This window comes from Dermacentor variabilis, chromosome 10, assembly GCF_050947875.1.
Source record: "Dermacentor variabilis isolate Ectoservices chromosome 10, ASM5094787v1, whole genome shotgun sequence".
Lineage (NCBI taxonomy): Eukaryota > Metazoa > Arthropoda > Arachnida > Ixodida > Ixodidae > Dermacentor > Dermacentor variabilis.
In genome coordinates, this window is record NC_134577.1 from 134,290,777 (window position 1) to 134,312,568 (window position 21,792).

At 47.9% G+C, this 21,792-nt stretch overlaps 1 protein-coding gene across 1 annotated transcript; it reads left to right on the forward strand.

Moving 5' to 3' along the window:
* The first annotated feature begins 11,746 nt into the window (after positions 1–11,746).
* Positions 11,747–21,354, forward strand: LOC142559424 (uncharacterized). Its single transcript, XM_075671020.1, has 4 exons — positions 11,747–11,879; positions 13,119–13,387; positions 13,443–13,796; positions 21,271–21,354. Exons 1-4 carry the CDS (start codon positions 11,747–11,749, stop codon positions 21,352–21,354), a joined length of 840 nt encoding a protein of 279 aa, XP_075527135.1.
* Positions 21,355–21,792: the final 438 nt, after the last annotated feature.

The following is a 21,792-nucleotide window of genomic DNA, read 5'->3' on the forward strand; positions in this document are numbered from 1 at the left end:
CATTATGACATTTGGTGAATTTCAATGGCGCAATTTAATTGGTGCCAGGAAGGAAGGATTTAAATGCATGAGCACTTGAAATGGTGACGACGGATGTGGGCAGGTGGTTTCGTTCCTGCGATGTCTTTGGCAAGAACGAATCATCAAATAAGCTAGTATGTGGAAAAAATAAACTTGAGCTTTATGACGGTGATTAGTACGGTAAGACAGATAAGATGGCTCACTCAGAAGGTCATTTTTTTTTCAGATGTCGATTATGAGAAATCTTATGAAATAAAGATAAATCAACGCTTTTCTGTGCAGAGAAACGTTAGGAAGTTTCAAAGTGTGTTTGATGGATGACACACTTCAAGAGCAGGATCAATCTGACAGAATAAAATGAGTACTACGGTTCTGTACTGGTTCAAATTGGTTAATATTTGCCATGATGTTTGTTGCATTTAAAAGGCAAAAATTAAATCTGGTTGCTGTTAGCCGCGAATCTTTATTTAGGCGGTCAATTTTTTCCCTTCTATAGATATAGGTACCACCACCCGCTTTGCTGTGAAGACAGGCTTGCCGCTGTGGCTGTTTTCTGCCGGTGTGCGCATACACACACATAGTTATGTGTGCACACACGCGCGTTGGGCATAGGTGTCATGCTGCGGCACCGGTAGGACGCCACACCTTTGACTTCGCAAAGTATTGGGCATGGTGCGAGTACCGCTTAAGAGTTGGCCGTAAATGGCAATGCCACGCATCACCGACATGGATCTAGTGCTTCGTATCCTGGTACAACGCGCCACGGTGGATCCTCGCTGCTGTGATAAAGCTGTTTCTTTCACGTCGTCCATTCAGTGTCCTCACCTCACCTTCACCCCGTTTTCCCCGCCCTACTATATCTGGCGGGGCAGAAAGGCTTACTCAGTTTTGAGTACCCACGCCCTCCTTTGCTACACCGCATGGAAACTTGCCTCAGCAGATGTGTTGAAAACTGCGCCAAATCCTTCGTCGGCGCTCTGCCGCTGACTTATTATGTACAGGCGTCGACAAATATGGTATACGCCTCATGCACTGCTTATAGAGGCGCCACTAATAGCCACCTAGTGGGCGCTTCCAACAGTACGCGCGGGAGCAGTGGCAGACGACAACGCTTTGCAGCAAGGATGGCTGCAGTTCGCGGCTGCGATTTCTCCTTTGTTCCGGTGCCAGACAGCTTATTCTGCGGCGACAGCTGTAGGGAAGACACTGACCTCTGTGGGAGCGAGTATGAACACGATGTTACCGGTGTTTGGGACAGCATGGTGCACGTGCGTGCCAGGTGTGTCGCGCAGACAAAACGTCATCAACCCCATTTACATGAAGTGGAGCTCCTCTTAACTAGCCGATGAATTTTGTTTAATAATGCGATGTCGTGATGTCGAATTTAAAATTGCAAGAACCGCAGCGGCAACGGCTGTTCACCGGCGTATCAAGAAGAATGGAATCGGCGGTACAGCGCTAACACGCGCTTTTGTTAACCCATGCGTTTCGTAATTTATTTGACTAGTGTACGCGTTTCCATCAATAAATTCGCAATTACTCTTCTTGGGGCAGCTTCGACTGCACTTATTCGGTGATGTCACATGTATTCATCGGCAGAAAAATCACAACGGTATATGCAGGCACTGTGCGGATTTGTTTTATATATGTCTGCGCTAACGACGGGTGCTTGTTATTTAGGTACGGAAGCAGCATTACGGCAAGGGTAGAATTAAAAAAAAACGATCCAGGCATGGCGCCTCTATAGGCGGTGCACGAGGCGTATACGCCTCGTGCACCGCCTACAGAGGCGCTACTGATAGCCACCTAGCGGGCGCTTCCAACAGTTCGCGCGGGAGCAGTAGCAGACGACAACGCTTCGCAGCAAGGGTGGCTGAAGTTCGCGGCTGCGATTTGTCCTTTGTTCGGGTGGCAGACTGCTTCTTCTGCGGTGACAGCTGTAGGGAAGACGCAGACCTCTGTGGGATCGGGTATGAACACGATGTTACCAGTGTTTGGGACAACATGGTCCACATACGTGCCAGGTGCGTCCCGCAGAAAAACGCCATGAAGACCATTTACATGAAGTGGAGCTCATGTGAACCAGCCGACAAATTTTGTTGACTAATGGGATGTTTCGACCATGTTTTTTTTAAATTCTAGCCTTGCCGTAATGCTGCTTCTGTACCTCAATAATAAGCACCCGTCGTTAGTGCAGACCTAGAAAACAAATCCGCACGGTGCGATGTCTGTATATGCCGTTGTGATTTTTCTGCGGATGAACACATGTGACGTCGCCGAATAAGTGTAGTCAAAGTCGCGTGAAGAAGAGTAATTGTGAATTTATTGATAGAAACGCGTACACTAGTCAAGGAAGTCACCAAACCATGGGTTAATAAAAGCGCGTGTTAGCTCTGTACTGCCAATGAACTGCCGTTCGCGCTGCAGTTTTTGCAATTTTAAATTCCCCAAGGGAGCTGCTTGGAAACATACAAAGCTAAAGTCTGACTAACTTTTCAGTATTTCTTTATATTACTAGAGAGAGGTGCCACATTATATACTTAAAGGCAGAGCAGCGCCAGTCAAAGTAGATGAGCGCTGGCGGCAAAGCCGGGTTTAGTCCTCTGCGGCGTAAGCATAATAAGAAATAATTCAGTTGAGTACAAAATTCACTTTCAAGAAGCAACTACGTTGTGAAAAAAACAAATCACTCGGCGTGTCAAGTCTGCTCAGACAGCATCAAGGTGTGATGACTTACCAAACGTGACGTGAACTATTCAGCGAAAAATGGAACAAAAATACCATATGCAGCAACTATTAGCAATTCTCGCACTGAACTACCTATTTTCTAAACACATTTCCCAAGGAAACCACAATATATAATATGCCCTCCGGCGAAAAGAATAAAGCTGTTAAAGGAGCACTTGCTTGGTATCATTCCGATAAGACACAGAGTGATTTATACCCTTTACAAGCGAGGCAGGGTGAAAACCTCGCAGCTCAAAAGAATCAACAAGAGTTATGCATGAAGCAACCAGCAACAGTTAAGCATGTGCGAAGCCACGCATAAAATAGATGTAAAAACATGAACTGGGCGACAGCTGGTGCGAGAATTTACCGGGCCACATAGAACTAACAATTTCCGTTCTTGCAAACTCCTGTAGCTTTAACATACAACACAATGCGCTCACGCAGTCTTACTGCCTAGCTAGCCCAATGCGGTAAAGAAGCGGAAAACAATATAAGCGGCAAACGGCATTTTGAACTTTAGCGAAATGCCTTTAAACCGCATGCTGCACTGCAGACGAACTTCGTCGCTTACGCGTCTAACTACGGTCGAGTAAAAAAAAAAAAAAAACACCGGAGCGGCAAAGGAAAGGATGAGAACGAGAAATATCCCGCCGAAGCGACGATCCATTGCTACCGTTGCTCTTGCTGATGAGGCATTGCGGGGAATGATTAGAACCTTATCGCCGGCAGGTTTTCGCCGGTATTTGAGCACCAGTGGCGCGGCCATCAGCGTACACTACGCGTATAGGGATGAAGCTGGCCGTAGTCTCTGCACTCGCCTTGCGCCTCGCAGTTCCTTGGCGGCGAGGAGTTACGGAGTCGCCATCTATCGGAAGCGCCTCGCTGGGTGTAGTATGAGGGATCACGCGGCGCGCTCTTCATAGCTTTTGCTGTCAGCGCTCACTGAAAACACCACGCGCGAGCTCTCCAGAACATTTCTATAAGTGCTTTCGAAACGAGAGAACTTTTTTACTGTCTAAATAATAATCTTTGGCAAAGTGAAAGCACAGAATCGCTTACAGCCGCAATCTCTTTACCGGATACCTACAGTGAACGCCACTGCGCCCGGTCGCCGCGATGTAGTCTCCCGAACCAGCATCTTGAAACGCTGAGATAAACTATGTGAAATATGCTCTTATAGTGTTTGTATAACTAAATGGAGCGTATTAGAATGAAGCCTCATTGCAGCGATCGCACAGATTCGCAGCGACTGATTGCGCGTCTGCATGCTTGTCCGCGCACTGTTTCGCTTTCGCCGAGTGCGCGTTTTCGCACCGTGCCATGAGCTTTGGGCCGCAGAATATGAGCATTTGACAGCATACAAGCAACCAATGTTGCGTGGGCGCTATCAGAGCTGTTTAAAAATAATTTCATTGTTGAGACTTCGACAACTACGGAGACTGCGATGTGCCGTCGCGACGATTCAATCTTTCTTTTTCTTCTAAATTCTTGGGCGTTTCAATATTATTTCTCGAGTTGCGTACCACTGTATGTTTAGCGGTTTCCCGCTGCTTCTTTTTTGTAATCCAGTGTAATAATTCATAACACAAACATGACCATATGCCATGCTTTTTTTAATGTGCTTCTTACCACTCCCTTTCCACTGCAGTGAACTTGCCAGTATCTATAGCATCGACAAGTTCATAGACCAAACCGTCATGACATTAGTCGGGCAGCGGACTCGGGCGAGTGTCTCCGAACATCGCATACCCGGCGCCGTAGCAGAAATCTTCCTCGCGTCTGTGCTTGCTGCATACCCGAGTTGTAGCCGATGAGTGTTTGCCGGTTTTATGTTTCGCGAGACAAGCTTCACGCAGCTTCTTGTCCTGCGGCTACGTGTGAATAAGGCTGACACCGGGCTCCGTTGCGTACGTCCGGCAGTGCGGCACTGAGCAGTAGCCTACCATGTTGCGCGCCTTCAAAGGCAGCCATTACCTATTGTAGTGCTTTCAAGCGTTGTAAAGGAGACACTCGAAGCGGGAAAATCTCGCCACTAAATGAGGAACGTAGCGTACGAGGGAATTTAAACTCGTTTTCAGATCGCTTCAGCGCTCCCGAAGAAGCCGACGCGGCCGCTATGTCCACGTGATCCCTAATAGCACGTCACGGCGATGGTGGCGCCAGCTTTTCCAGTGGTGGAGCTCGAGGCCAATACGGTTCCCGGTTGCGCTGGGCGAGCTGCTGCATGCCGGTGGCAAATGCGAGAGGCTTGCATACAGCTCAGCACCAAGTCTGCCCAATGCCTCGTGCTCAACTCGCCTCGGGTATTGCCAATACTGAATTCCTGACGTTTATTTACGTCAAGAAACTGTGTTGTTCACAGGTGACAGTGATCTGGAGTGTCGAGAAACAACAGACAAGTTTGTTGCGTTTAATAACCTTATCGTGCTTTTGTGTGGCTTTGAAACGCACCCTCACTGGAATTGCCATTGTATAACAATTTGTGTTACAATTGCGCCAATGAATGAGATTTGTGTAACATTTGCGCAGACAAGAAAGTAAGATTTGCTCAACAGCGATTCCCGCTAATGCATGGGATCCGCCAAATTTCTCTCTCTGTTCTTTTTGGAACGAGAACCCGCTCAAATTAGGAAATCTCGTTTTTATTTTTTTATCTAGTTTCCAAGTATATTGCTACAAGTTTATTGCCATCGATATTTTTATAACAATTGTTGACAATTGCCAAGTGTACATTAACCAAATGATCAAGGTTACAGCTCTGCAGCTCAGCAGTAAGAAATGAAATCACAATATTGAAAAGTGCATATAATAGTGGATCTAAAGCGGGAGTATTATTTTTTAAACGTGGCTCTCAAGTACGCAGCTAATAAGTGAGTTGGGTGTTTGCCAAACCCTCGTAAAAATTGTAACTAATCCACATAAAATATGATTGATACATCGACTTTCTCCGCATTAGATGTTCTAACAGATGCAGTTTGGCGAACTGCGATACCAGTTTTGGGCGCAGAGCTTCGTAGTTCTATTTTTTTCCGAACTTCTGCATTTCCGACAATCTTTATTAAGAACAATTAATGACCTAAAGCAAAATTCTGCTTCCAACAGTCAGTAGGATATGCTTTCTCTCTCAAATGCAACAACTTTCATTAAAGTTTGTATAAGGATTATCTTAGAAAAGAACATCTGCGTTTTAGATGTACTTGAATAGCCGGCATCACAGCTGGGCCCAAGCTAAAGCTCCCTCATAAGAGCAAGCTTCAGCTTTAACTTTGGGTGACTTCCCTACTTAAGCATACATAAGGCGCAAGTATACTGTCGTGAGACAACTGCCGGACCAATTTGAGTTGACTTTGGTGCGTTTGCAAGAAAATATTTATTTCTAGTAACTGTAGCCAGCAGAATATTCATTGAAAATATAATCTTTACAAAAATTGTTTTTAAAAAAGTGCAGCACAAAGTTTGAAACTCTGAACCAAAAGCGTTAAAGAGTTGTTTAAGCTTAACCTGAGAGAGCAGTTGGGTAATTTTGCGTATGAGATTGAAGCGTTCACGAAATTATTATGATGCTTACGAGAGTTCCGCAAAAGTCCTATGTCCGCATATGATTTCGTAATAGGTGCAGTTTACATAAGAAGTTTGATATCATTGTTTAGTTACAAGATTGAAAACTTGCTTAAGTAGTTTAATTTACAATTTTCATCAATCGTAAAAGAATGGAGCACGCATAGGCTTCGCCTTTAAAAGTGGAACGCGATAGCATTCAAAGATCCCTCAGTACTTCTCAGCCTTGCCGGCAACAGCAGCTTATGTAACCATAATGTTTACTGAGAAACGCTGGTGGCGAACGCCATGCATGAAGGCGAGCTTTCTAATAGAAACGCGGCCTCTTGCGTGGGCCGCTATGGATGGATGGATGGATGGATGGATGCATAGTTTCCTACAAAAATTACTAGAGGGAACTCTGGCGCTGCAGTCGTTGTCCTACCATGGGAATGATGGGAAGTACATGGATTTGTCTGATCTTCGCGCTTGTGGATTCAGACGTACCTGTGGCTTTGTATATTACGCTATATAAATCTTATTGTCGCGTATTTCAGCGCAATGTATATTCTTCGTACTGAAGAAGACGCCGGTAACACCTACAATTGTTATTAATTGTAGGCGTGTCTTACCAGTACTCACCTACGGGGCAGAAACCTGGAGGCTTACGAAAAGGGTTCTACTCAAATTGAGGACGACACAATGAGCTATGGAAAGAAGAATGATAGGTGTAATGTTAAGGGATAAGAAAAGAGCAGATTGGGTGAGGGAACAAACGCGAGTTAATGACATCTTAGTTGAAATCAAGAAAAAGAAATGGGCATGGGCAGGACATGTAATGAGGAGGGAAGATAACCGATGGTCATTAAGGGTTACGGACTGGATCCCAAGGGAAGGGAAGCTTAGCAGGGGGCGGCAGAAAGTCAGGTGGGCGGATGAGATTAAGAAGTTTGCAGGGACGGCCTGGCCACAATTAGTACGTGACCGGGGTTGTTGGAGAAGTATAGGAGAGGCCTTTGCCCTGCAGTGGGCGTAACCAGGCTGATGGTGATGATGATGATGATGCAATGATTGAGCTTATCGATGTGCCCAAATCGAAACGCGCCAAGCGTCTCAAAGCACTGGCATGCCCGCGATAAATTCATAAGTGCGTTTCATTTTTCGATACATGCATCCGTGGCTTAATGGTTTCCATATCAAGCTTCTGTACTAAAGCCCCTGTGTTCGAATCCTGCCGTCGGGCAATTTTAATGATGTTTATTTAATTATTTATTACGCAATACACTGTTGAAAATGAGTTTACAAAGTCACAAAGCCGTTTGAAGCCAAAAGGACGAAGTTTAGGCAAATCCATGTACTTCCCATGCTGGGACAACCGCTCCCATTGTAGCTCACGTAGACACTAGCGCCAGAGTGCCCTCTAGTAAATTTTCTAAGAAACTCTATGGATGGATGGATGGACGAATGGATGGATGTTATGAGCGCCCCCTATTGAAAGGGGCGGTGGGTTGCGGCACCAAGCGCTTGTTATTTTATTGCCTAATCTATTACCTATGTTAAAAAACCAAAGGGAAAAAACCCCACGATACAGTCCCATAACCAAAGTTTTGAAAACGCTATAGTGAACTTTGTTTTTGTATGCGTCCATTCTTTGCCGTTTCCCTACTTTTCTCCCATCAATCTTCCAATCGCCTCTTACTAATCTCTATTGCGGACATGTTTACTTTCCCCTGCTCTCGCTGATCCTAAGGGCTTCGAGGACGCCACTGGGTAAATATCTTCACATTCTAATAAAACATGCTCCATCGTTTTCCTAGATTTACCGCAGCAGGCGCATGCTTCTTCATCCTTATATCTCGCTTTATAGGTACGTGTTCTAAGGCATCCTGATCTCGCTTCGAAAAGTAATGAGCTTCCCTGTCAGTTAACATAAATTTTTTCTTTCCTGATTTGGTGTTTTTCCTCATAAGTTGTTAGTCATGGAAGGTTTCCTTTCGATTGCCGCCACCCATGTGATTATCTAAGCCTCTCTTATTTTCAGCTTGACAATCTTTGTAGCTGTGTTGCTCACCATACAGGCCACGCACTTGCTGGTAAGCTACCTAGTTCTTTTCCTCCACTGTGAATTAATGTTCTTCCTGTACAATACCTGAACATTTTCCCAGCCCATTTACTTTCTTCCGTGTTCCCCAATTGTTCTTTCTAATTAATTTTACTGTGAGCTTCCCTCTCTTCAAAATTGTCCAGCCAATATCATCCTGCACAGCATCATTTGTATTCTTCCCGTGAGCGCCCAATGCGAAGCGTCCCATTGACCTTTGGTTGCCATTGAGTCCTGATTGTAACCCTCATTTCAAGTAAACATACGCATTTCGAAATGTGAGCCCTGGAACCATTACACCTTCCCACACACCGTGGAGCACCTCATACCTATTGTATTCCCATAGCATTCCGTTTTTCATTATGGCAGCATTTCTCTTTATCTTTACTGCTATTGATTTTGCCTGTGTTTCCATATATATATCGCCTTCGTTTATCCATATACCAAAGTATTTATATTCCTTAACGCGAGGCATTGCCTTACTCTGTATTGTCACTGGCTGTTCGCTGTTTTAATTGACGGCCGTAACAACAGATTTTTTAACGCTAAAGTTCAGACCTAACTTATCACCAACCTGTCCACAGATATTAGCCAGAAGTTGCATATCACTTTGCTTGTTAGCTAGCAAATCTCGTCCGCATAAAACAAACCTGTAAGGTGCTGCTCTGATACTGTAACCACCTGTTTGTATCGAAGAATAAACTCAATATTACTTGCTTCTAGCGCCTTTTCCATCCTGACCATGGATATCACAAACAGCATTAGGGATAAATGGCACCCCTGCCTAAGTCCCTTGTTGATATCAACCTTCTCCTCGCGCCTCATTCCTTCGCAATCAATGCAAACGGTATTTTCTACGGCAAAGCCTTTGGCGCAATTCAAGAAAGACAGATATGTGACAGACACAGAGACGTCCCTGTCTTTCTTTATTCCGCTAAAGATTTTGCCATTATGAGTAAACCGTAGAAACTATCCCAAGGATCAGCCTGGTATTTTCTACGTAAATCTCTCTGAAAAGGTGTAGACAATTGTCGCCTAAGCCTTCTTTTCGAGAATATCCCACAAAATATTGTGGTCTACGTTGTGATACGCTCCTGTAATGTCTAAGAAGGCCATGTTTAAGCGTCTCCTTTCTACTCGTGATATCTCAATACACTGAGTACCGGCAAATGAGTAGTCATCCAAACCTTTTTTGAAGCCATTCTGAAGTTTTCCCGAAATGCCATTATTCTCTGCCCGTGCTTGCAGCTTTCACTTGATTGCCTGCATTGCTATCCTGTCTATAAGAGATGTAATGGTCAACGGTCTATACGAGTGAAATCTATCTTTTCCCCCTTTATCTTTGTAAATAAATTTACTCTATTTTGTCACCAACTGTCTGGTATCCGGCGATTTTAAACTTTCTTCTACTGCTCTCAACAGAGCTTCCTTACTTCTTGCTCCTAGTTGATTATTCAGCCTAACGGGAACCGTGTCTAGCCCTGTGGCTGCGTGCCCCCTTCGGAGTTTTCTCTTCATCTTTCTTCCAGTTGAAATTTACCAGCAACAACTCCTTTCCCGTGTGGTTCTCTTTCGATCTCGTTTTTTTTCCTCAACTACAAACTCGTCATTGCCTTGGAAATAGTCGTCTGTTATCTTTCGGAAGTAATTTAATGCCGCGTTGCCTTCCAGTTGGTTTCCATCTTCGTCTAGGATATGTTGTATTGTTCTAGACTTCCTGCGTAATATTTTCATGCGGTTCCTCCAAAGTATTCTAGGTGCGGCCTTCTATGTCTCACGTATTTCTGGCAAACAACGTTCAATTTCACATTTTATCTTGACTTGCACCACTATTTGAACCCCATATCCTTTCTCCTGGTATATTGCCCACTTTCTGGCTACTTCTACCTGCGGTAACTGCGCCTTATTTGCCTGCTTGTGCCCTCGCGATGCCTTCTGTCGTTCGGTGACTACTTCTTCTATATCTCCTTGCTGCACCAGTTTTCTTTAGTTTCTTTGTTTCCTTTCCAATGATAATGTTGCTTCTCTTTCCGTATTTCTGTCGTTTTTACGCTTAGAAACTCACTATATTCCCACTCTTTGCTTGGCCATTTGCCAAGTTCTTCCTCGGCTCTTGTGACTACATTTGTTATTTTTCAGTGTTCAAATTTGGACTGGCCATTTTGCGCTCCATGCTCTCTTTCCCAACGGCACATCCCATTATCAAAATGATGCGTTTATGTCACTCCCTTGAAGCAAGCACGTGACGCCTCCTCGGGCAAAATCTTCGTTGGCCCGCCAGCCTTGGTGGCCTGCCAGACTCAGTTAGACAACATTGGTCACCGCACCAATAAACACCGGCGAGCACAGCTGCTCGGCGGTCAGTCATCGTTCATCACCACCACGCTGCGGAGCGTCCGTCTGATGGAAGGTGTCTCAAGCCATCCCTTCTTCACGAACCCGGGCGGATCGTGACACTGGCGACGAGTAAGCACATCGTCCCACGCCGGCGAAACACCGCCCCCCGTTGCTGCCGCCATGCCGCTGTACGGAAGGCTCGAACCGTTCAAGGGAGATGGGTCTGCCTGGACAATTTACGAGGACAAAGTCCACGTCTTCATCCGGGCTAACGACACACCCGAGGCCAAACAGCGGGACATTTTCCTGGCCAGCTGCGGAACCCGCGTCTTCAGTTTCCTGCTCGACCATCTCAAGCAAGCCACGCCGCATATTAAGGCGCTGAGTGAGCTGCTCGCCATACTGCGCTCGCATTTCAATGCAGCACCGTCCACACTAATGGAGCGTTTCTGCTTCAACAGCCGGAGCCGCCGGGGAGGAGAGACCCTCGGGCCGTTCATTGCTGCGCTACAAGGGTTAGCGAGTGGCTGCGTTTTCGGGGAACAGCTGGACTCACTGCTCCAGTACCGTTTCGCCTGCGGCACTAACAACCCCACCACACAGACACGACTCCTGGAGCTTCCCGAGCCCTCACTGGACGACGCCGTGAAGGCAGCGCTGGCAATGGAAGCTGCCGCCAAAAACTCCGGCGAGATTGTCCGTGTGATTGGCTCACCGTCGGCGAAAGCGGTGGTCAACAAGTTGGCGACAAAGGGCAGTACCTGCGGACGTTGTGGTGGCGCCCACTCCCCCTCACAGTGCCAGTTCTCTCAAGCACAATGCTTCACGTCCGGGAAAACTGGGTACCTGGCACGTGTATGCCGAAGAGGGAGGATGAACAGCAAACAGCAGCAGTAGCTTGGTTCAAGCCCAGGCAGCCCACAAACCCGCGGCCAGGGTAGCCGTCCCGAGTGTACTTGGCGGGTGTGTGCGGCAGCAGGCTGGAATCCTTCCGCGGCCAGGCTCCACGCCGTGGTCGACATGTGGCACACAGGCTTTTTACCGTCGTCTGTGCGGCCGTACAGGGTGACCGTCGAAATCTGCGGGCACCCCATTTCTATGGAGCTGCACACAGGGGCCAGCGTGTCAGCACTGGCCTGGAAACTCTTCAAGCGTACTTTCCCCGGCATGTCCGTCGAGGCTTCGGGCGTGATGCTGCGCAGCTACTACGGGCAGCTCTCCCAGGTCCAGGGTCAGGCACAGGTCAGCGTTCGCTTTGGCGACAGGGAGGCAACCCTTCCCCTCTACTTAACCAAGGGGTCATCGCCGATGCTGCTGGGCCGAATCTGGATTCATGCATTGGGCGTTCGTCTGCCAGAGTACCAGGAAGCCAGCCTGCATGTAATGAAAGACGTCCCCAGCCTCCTGACCGAGTTCAAGTCCCTGTTCCAGCCAGGGGTCGGCACATTCGTCAGCACGACAGCTGGCATCTATGTACCTGAGGAAGTCCGGCCACGTTTTTTTAAGCCTCGCCCACTGCTGTTCGCCCTGAAGGACGGCGTCACCCAGGAGCTGCAACGGTTACAGCGACAGGGCATCCTGGTGCCCGTCAAGACGTCTGAATGGGCCGCTTCCTTCGTACGAGTCCTCAAGCAAGACGGCAGTGTCAGGATCTGCGGGGATTTCAAGGTTACCACGAACCCCGTCGCTACTGTCGAGAAGTACCCGTTGCCCCGGATTGAAGATCTCCGGTCAGCGTTGTCCGGTGGACAGAAGTTTCCCATGCTCGACCTCAGAGATTCTTACCAGCAGTTGGTGCTCCACGATACCCCCCGGAAGTATGTCACAATATCGACAACTTTGGGTCTCTTCCAGTACACGCCCTTACACTTTGGCGTGGCTTCAGCCCGAGCCATATCTCAGAGCGAGATAGATAACCTCTTCAGGGGCATGAGGCACGTGGCGATGTACTTGGATGACATCCTGGTTACTGGCAGCGACGACAGTGAGCACCTGCAGAACCTGCACAACGTCCTGGCCCGACTGTACGACGCCGGCCACAAGCTCAAGCTGGCAAAGTGAATTTTCCTGGCCCCCAGCGTTGAGTACTGCGGACATGTCATTTCCCAGGCTGGCCTCGCCCCGGCTCCCCGCAACGTTGATGCTGTGCTCAAGGCGCCTAAGTCCCAGAACAAGAAGGAGCTTCAGAGCTACCTCGACTTCATGAACTTTTACAGGGGTTTCCTGCCAAACCTGTCGGAGCATCTACAGCCGCTCCATCTGCTTCGAGATTGTCAGCAATGGGTCTGGAAGAAGGAGCAGGACCGGGCCTTCCAGCGTAGAGAGGAGCTAATCACCAAGGCTCCAGTGCTAGTGCACTTTCATCCTGCCAAGCCTGTTGTCCTGACCGTAGATGCGTCGCCGTACGGCGTGGGAGCCATCCTGGCGAACCGGGACAAGGATGGACAGGAACGCTCTGTGTCGTTTGCTTCTCGCCGGCTTCATGCTGCAGAGCAACGCTATGGCCAGCTGAACAAAGAAGGTTCGTCCCTTATTTTCGGTGTCGTACGCTTCCACCAGTATCTGTGGTTCCGGAAGTTCGAGGCGGTCACGTACCACAAGACGCTATTGGGGCTGCTGGTGCTTGACAAGACAGTTCCTCTGCAGGCATTACCTCGAGTGGTACGCTGGGCCTTGAGGTTGGCAGCTTACAGCTACCAGCTGGTTTACCGTCCAGGAAAGAGACCTGGGACCTGCTGATGCCCTGAGCCACCTGCCCTTGCCAGAGGTGGCTGATGCTATTACAGAACCTGCTGAAGTGTTCATTCTGGAGCACACGTATCCGGAGGTACTCTCCATATCTGCGGTATCGCAAGCGGCCAGCCGGGACCCAGCCCTGTCTCAGGTGGTCAAGGTGGTGTCCCATGGGGAGGAATTGGTTCAGCAGGCCGATAGCTACAAGGTAGCTGAGCTGAGCTTGCAGCAGGGCTGCGTACTGCAGGGTTCCAGGGTGGTGATACCACGAAGTTTCCGGTCCAGGGTCCTGCAGTTGCTGCACATAGGTCATCCTGGAGTGGAAAAGACCAAGATGGTTGCCCGGTCCCATGTTTGGTGGCCTGGTATGGAGAATGACATCGCTCACATGTCACAGAGCTGCCAAATCTGCCAGGAGCATCAGCGGGCCCCATATCATGTGGAAATCACCCCGTGGCCTTTCCCACAGGGACCCTGGTCCCGCCTACATGTGTATTTTGGGTGACCTTTCAAGGGCCATTACTTCCTGGTGGTGGTGGACGCCTTTCCGAAGTGGGTGGAGGTTCTACCTGTCACTACTCCATCAGCAGGCCCGACCATTGCAGCGCTGCGACAGGTCTTCGCTGCCCAGGGGTTGCCTGACGCCATCGTGTGCGACAATGGTCCTGCTTTCGCCAGCACAGAGTACCTGGCCTGGCTGACGAACAACGGAATCCGACGGATGATGGTTCCGCCGTACCACACTGCTTCAAACGGTACAGCAGAGCGGGTGGTGTAAACCATCAAGGACAAGCTCAAGAAGAGCCAGGCTGGGTATTTCTGGACGCAGTTTGCCCGGATACTGTTTCAGTACCGGACCACACCCCGCGATGTACCTGGCCGTGCTCCCTATAAGCTCCTGCTGGATCGGATGGTCAATACACCCTTGGATGTCTTGCATCCGGACCTCCTATCCACAGTGCTCATGCAGCAGCTGAAGCAGAAGCTGGCTGCTGACCAAGGGTGCCGTCCCGGGCTTTTGGCAGACTGGGAAGTTCCAGTTTTCGCATAGAATTTCCGTCCTGGCCCACCCTGGTCTGCCAGACAGGTGGTGTCTCCTGCCATCGCATCATCGCTGCTATACTCATCGCATCACCGCATCAATACCTGCCAATGTGTTTGGTATACCATCCGGTCCGGTACCCTTATTAATGTCGATGTTCACGAGGAGGTTATAAATACCGGTATAGCTAATTTCAGTTCTTGGAAACGAAGCCATTTCCTGGATAATAACAATGTCGGGGGTGGTACCATTGTCATCTCCAAGCACAGATTTGAAATAGCCTTTCAACGCCTCCGAGATTGTCGAAGGGTCCGAACAGGACACATCATCTATTACGAAGGATGACGGGCAGGAGGTAGCAGGGTTGATGGTTTTCCAAAACTTAAGTGGATTATTTTTCATAAAAGAGGATAATGTGGTATTGAAATAGAACTTTCTAGCCTCGCTCATTTTGACTTTTAGTTCAGGTTTAAGTAATTTATTTAGGGACTCCCCATCATTATATTGTGCATTTTGTCGTTTTCGCAGTCGCTTAATGCGACGTTTGAGTTGTATAATTGGCCTGGTATACTACGGGTGTGTAGCATGGCGTTTTATACTCTTTTGGTGAACAAATTGCGCTATACACTTATTAACTATCAATAAAATTGGTTAGTCAACATATCAACACTGTAGTGTTCACTACAAGACACAAAATCATCAAAGAAGGATGCAAGTTTAGCAATAATAGAAGTTTTGTCAGCACGCTCAAAATTCAGGACAGTTTTAAACGTTGGTCGTACTGGTACACAAGCAACATTTAGATGAACAATAACAGCCTTATGGTCGGAAATTCCGTCAACAACACGGCACTGATATCCATTCTTTCTTTACCAGGTCATCATTGACAAAAACAAGATCTAAGACAGAATCTTCGCACGTTGCATCGACAACAAGCTGCGATAGATCGAAAGCTACTGACATGTCATTTAACGAATCACAAATTATCCTATCACGGCCAGTTGATGATAACGAATGCCAATCTATAGCGGGTGCGTTAAAGTCACCGGTTAATACCAGTTTAGACCAGTTAAGCTTTTTTCCGACAATATAATCACAGATAGCCGAAAAAATGTCGGGGGCGGAATAGCGAGACCATCAAGTTAACAGGGAAAGTGTAAGAGTGGGGTTGACGAATAATATGCAGAAGACAAAGATAATGATGTATAACCGGGCAACGGAACACGAGTTCAGGATCGCAAGTGGGCATCTAGAGTCTGTGAAGGAGTACGTCTACCTAGGTCAGCTAATCACAGGGAACCCTGACCATGAGAAGGAAATTCACAGAAGAATAAAAATGGGTTGGATCGCATACGGCAGACATGAGCTCGTGACCGGAAGCTTATCATTATCATTGAAAAGGAAGGTATACAATCAGTGCATTTTACCGGTGCTGACATATAGAACTGTAATGCGCACATTAAATAACCGTTGGACCATTAGGTTGACAGAATGGGTACCAAGACAAGGGAAGCGCAATAGAGGACGGCAAAAGACTAGATGGTGCGACGAAACTAGGAAATTTGCAGGTGCTAGTTGGAATCGGTTGGCGCAGGACCGGGGTAATTGGAGATCGCAGGGAGAGTGCTCTGTCCTGCAACGGACATAAAAAAGGCTGATATTAATGATGATGATGATGGCATGACTCGGCGTTCAGCATGCGATACATGGTAGGGAGGTTACATGAGATACATGGTAGGGACCCTACAGCTAGAATAGAACTGGCAGAACTTTCAAAGTTAATCAACAAGCGTAAGACTGCTGACATAAGGAAGTATAATATGGATAGAATTGAACATGCTCTCAGGAACGGAGGAAGCCTAAAAGCGGTGAAGAAGAAACTAGGAATTGGCAAGAATCAGATATATGCGTTAAGAGACAAAGCCGGCAATATCATTACTAATATGGATGAGATAGTTCAAGTGGCTGAGGAGTTCTATAAAGATTTATACAGTACCAGTGGCACCCACGACGATAATGGAAGAGAGAATAGCCTAGAGGAATTCGAAATCCCACAGGTAACGCCAGAAGAAGTAAAGAAAGCCTTGGGAGCTATGCAAAGGGGGAAGGCAGCTGGGGAGGATCAGGTAACAGCAGATTTGTTGAGGCTTGGTGGGCAGACTGTTCTAGAGAAACTGGCCACCCTGTATACGCAATGCCTCATGACTTCGAGCGTACCGCAACCTTGGAAAAACGCTAACATAATCCTAATCCATAAGAAAGGGGACGCCAAAGACTTGAAAAATTATAGACCGATCAGCTTACTGTCCGTTGCCTACAAAGTATTTGCTAAGGTAATTGCAAATAGAGTCAGGAACACCTTAGACTTCTGTCAACCAAAGGACCAGGCAGGATTCCGTAAAGGCTACTCAACAATAGACCATACTCACACTATCAATCAGGTGATCGAAAAATGTGCGGAATATAACCAACCCTTATGTATAGCCTTCATTGATTACAAAAAAGCGTTTGATTCACTTGAAACCTCAGCAGTCATGAAGGCATTACGGAATCAGGGTGTAGATGAGCCGTATGTAAAAATACTGGAAGATATCTATAGCGGCTCCGCAGCCACCGTAGTCCTCCACAAAGAAAGCAACAAAATTCCAATAAAGAAAGGCGTCAGGCAGGGAGATACGATCTCTCCAATGCTATTCACAGCATGTTTACAGGAGGTATTCAGAGACCTGGATTGGGAAGAATTGGGGATAAGAGTTAATGGAGAATACCTTTGTAACTTGCGATTCACTGATGAGTGCCTTGCTTAGTAACTCAGGGGAGCAACTGCAATGCATGCTTACTGATCTGGAGAGGCAAAGCCGAGAGGTGGGTCTAAAAATTAATCTACAGAACACTAAAGTAATGTTGAACTGTCTCGGAAGAGAACAGCAGTTTACGATAGGTAGTGAGGCACTGCAAGTGGTAAGGGAATACATCTACTTAGGACAGGTAGGGACTGCGGATCCGGATCATGAGACTGAAATAATCAGAAGAATAAGAATCGGCTGGGGTGCGTTTGGTAGGCATTCTCATATCATGAACAGCAGATTGCCATTATCCCTCAAGAGAAAAGTTTGTAACAGCTGTTTCTTACCAATACTCACGTACGGGGCAGAAACCTGGACGCTTACAAAAAGGGTTCTATTTAAATTGAGGACGACGCAACGAATTATGGAAACAAAAATGGTAGGTGTAAATTAAGGGATAAGAAAAGGGCAGATTGAGTGAGGGAACAAATGCAAGTTAATGATATCTTAGTTGAAATCAAGAAAAAGAAATGGGCATGGGCAGTACATGTAATGAGGAGGGAAGATAACCGATGGTCATTAAGAGTTACGGAATGGATTTCAAGGGAAGGGAAGCGTAGCAGAGGGCGGCAGAAAATTAGGTGGGCGGATGAGATTAAGAAGTTTGCAGGGACAACATGGCCACAATTAGTGCATGACCGGGGTGGTTGGAGTGGGCGTAACCAGGCTGATGATGATGATGACATGGTAGGGACGACGACGGATACTATTCACGTCTCCAGTGTTTATGCGGTAGTGAACAACAGATGTTTGGCCTAAAGGCCTGTCACCGATATCAAAAATGTCACTTTAGGGTTCGAGCTGGAGACGTATGTCCATGGCCTGGCAAGAGGTGAGCTCAGGTGCAATCATTTTCGCGAAGTCATCTGTTAAAGAACCAGCGCGGTGAGCTGCAATTGGCGCTAATGAACCACTATCGGCATTCAGACTCTCAGTGTCAATTCGGGACTACTAGAAATGCTGGCTATGAACATGGTGGCCGCAAGCACTTCAGGGCACAGGCTGAAGTTCGGAAGCGGTAGAAAGACGTTGTCACTAGTAAGTGCGACCAGCGTATGCGGAACAGCAACATTCGGGTTCAAAAGCACGTCGACGATGGGGCGAAGCACACATTCAATGTCATGAACCTGTGGCTGGGCGGTCAAAGTGACGTAAGTGACTTCCTCAGGTGGCTGACGCACATCGTGAAGCGAGCACAAGTAAGGTGGAGCGGTGCTAGGAGCATCGGCGACTTGAGACAGTTCCATCTAAAGAACGCTGATTGCGCAGTCAATGAGAGCAGGATGATTGGATAAGAAGTCAAATCCAAACCTCGTGAGGGCAGTTGTCTACCACAGCAAAGAAAACATAAGTAGGGCTGCCGGCTATGCTTAAACGAGCAGTACCCATTTCAAACAATCAACACGCTAGTGTCGGCCACACGAAGCACTCGAGCAGCTGCTGAGGTTAGGACCTTCTTTAAACGTCTGCGTAGGCTAGCACACATCACAGATACGTGGCCTCCAGTGTCGACGAGTGCTTGGACAGGTACACCGTCTCTTTTAACGTCAATTACACTTCTCTTTGTGGGAAAAGACAGAGGATTTGCTGCGGTAATAGGCACTGCATAATCACCTCCGAGGGCTGCATTTCTTAGTTTTCCGAAAGCGTGCGGCCAAAAGCCACAGGGAATGAAAGGCGACGTGGCTGCGGCGAACGGGAAAATGGGCGACGCGTTTGCGGGGAACGAGACTGGTGTCCACTCGGCGATGGTGAGCGACTGTACCACGTATTCCTGACAGAGTGGTCGGCGTTGTTAGACTCGGCGGTGGGCGAATATTGCAGGCATTTCCATTAAAACGGCTAAGGTTTGTCGGCGTGCGAGGTGTTGAGGGTCACGAGTTGCGACAGTATCGGGCGACGTAACCAATGCGGCGACAGGTGAAGCATATCGATTGGTCGACCGCAGTTCTCCACACAGTCGGGTTGAGATAACGCGGAGAGAAGCGTCGGGGTGGAGCGAAAATACGAGAAGGGTGTTCGTTAGCTCTGGGATTGGCGACAGCACAGACAGAATGTAAATCAATGTTTTCAAGTTCCTGGCGATCGATGGCTTGTATGAATGGAACTGGAAAAGGGGTAGCGTGAGGGCTACGGGAACAGAAAGCTGCGGACACCACCGCATCCAGTTCACGTCGAACGATTCTAACCACGTCCTCTGATGGCGATGCATGCTGCTGTTCGGGTTGATTTTCACACGTTGACGTGGCGGCAATATTTTAAGACTGGCGAATGGCGGCATGATGCGTCGGCTTTTGGCCTGCTCGAATTGTCGGCACTCTTTCATGATAACATCAACTCTCGAGCAGCTTTTGCAATAAGCAGATTAAAGACGTCGTCAGCAATGCCCTTGAGCACGTGCGCGACCTTCTTAGCTTCTGTCATGTCGTGATCGGCTTTACGACAACGTGCCAGCACATCCTGGATCTACGAGAGATAGGACTCCGGGCGGGATTGGGCACGGGAGGCCAGTTCCTGGCTTTGGGACAATTTTACGGCCGGCTGGTTTGCCAAATAACTCCGTCAACTTCGCTTTGCATTGGTCCCAGATGGTTAGCTGCTCTTCGTTGTTTTCGTACCACACGTTTGCCGTGCCTCTTAGGTAGAACAACAGGTTAGCTAGCATTAGCGTAGGGTCCCACCTGTTGATTCCATTCACGCGTTCGTACATCACCACCCACTCGTCAGCGTCGGCTCCATCGGTCCCGAAGAAAGTTCCAGGATCCGTGGGTTGCACAACCACAACCGAAGGGGACAGCGACGTAGCTGGCGACGGTGACTCTGGACGTGACAACGACTTTGATCCCGCGTGGTCATCGTCATTCATGGTGGGAATGGTGATGCGACGTTCACTGCGGAGCTCCGCTTCCAGCCGTGGTACCCAGCACCTTCCACCAGTATGTTACGGGGAAGTTGGGAGCATAGAAAGGCTGTATTTACAGTATATACGCAAGCAGAGTCAGTGTAGTTAAATGTGGCTGACCAGCAACAACACGCAACAGCCAGCGTCTCGCGATCTTCCTCTTCCTCTTCTTTCATCCTTCCGTAACAATATGTAGAGTGGCTGAAGAAATTATAAAATGGTGAGAGTAACCATACAACTCTAGAAGCACAGATGACACACGACGAACACGCATTGATGTCGGGCCCTGTGTCTATAGCTTTTCTCACTGACTAAAGAACGTTGCCAATCGGTTTTGCGTTGACGTTCTTTTCAAGGCTCCTTACAAGCTGCAAAGAATTTGCCAGGTGGTGGCCAAAGTGTTTGACAAAACGAACGAGAAAAAGTGCATCTGTGCTCTCAAAGAAGACGCCAACTTCGTAAGATGCAGAGTTGGTGTAGTGTGCATGTTTCTATTAAAGGCCAACTGTAACAAAATTTCACTTCGGCTAACTTGACTATAAATGCCGAGCATATACTCTCAATGTAATCTTGGCAAAGTCGTAGGGCTGGTAATCACCTAATTTTCTGATTAGCAGCTATTAGATAGCGGCTATGCAGACGACGCAAGCTCCAGGAGGCAAACAGGTAGTGTTGCGGAAATGACGAATATTGAAAAAAATTCGCTGTTCCGCCCGAAAGGCGAAGCACGGATTGCGATAGCAGATTAGTAGATAGCTGTACGAAGAAAGAACAGTAGATTTATTGGCCGTGTGAGCTTGTAAACGTTCTTACTAACTAAATTAACAGTGATAGAATGATCAAGTGTGACTCAACGAAGGCGTAGGAAGAAAGAGACACACAGGGACAGCGTTGTGGTTGTACCTGTTTCTTTCTACGTCCTTGTTCAGGTGCGCTTACGAATTCTATCACGGATTCAAACTATCTTACGTCGGCAGTGGTGGGACACGGTCACGCGCATTGACTTTCGTGCTTTTTGCAGCTTGACTACACGGTCGCTGGAGGCTGCATCGGCAGCTTGTTTTCAGCGCTGGACAAGACTGCACTGCCAAGGGGTGGATCCTAATCTGCCAAGAAAGAGATTGCCATCGCCGACTGCTATCAGCCTGCACCTGCTACCGAGCATGCGCCGACATCACCCCCACCTGGATCAACTATAAAAGGACCTTGCTAAGGCCGCTGACACTTAGTTCGGAAGTGGTGCGACACGGTCACGGGCATTGAATTTCCTGCTTTTCGCAGCTTGACTACACGGTCGCTGGAGGCTGCATCGGCAGCTTGTTTTCAGCGCTGGACAAGACTGCACTGCCAAGGGGTGGATTCTAATCTGCCAAGAAAGAGATTCTCATCGCCGACTGCTATCAGCCTGCACCTGCTACCGAGCATGCGCCGACATCACCCCCACCTGGATCAACTATAAAAGGACCTTGCTAAGGCCGCTGACACTTAGTTCGGAAGTGGTGCGACACGGTCACGGGCATTGAATTTCCTGCTTTTCGCAGCT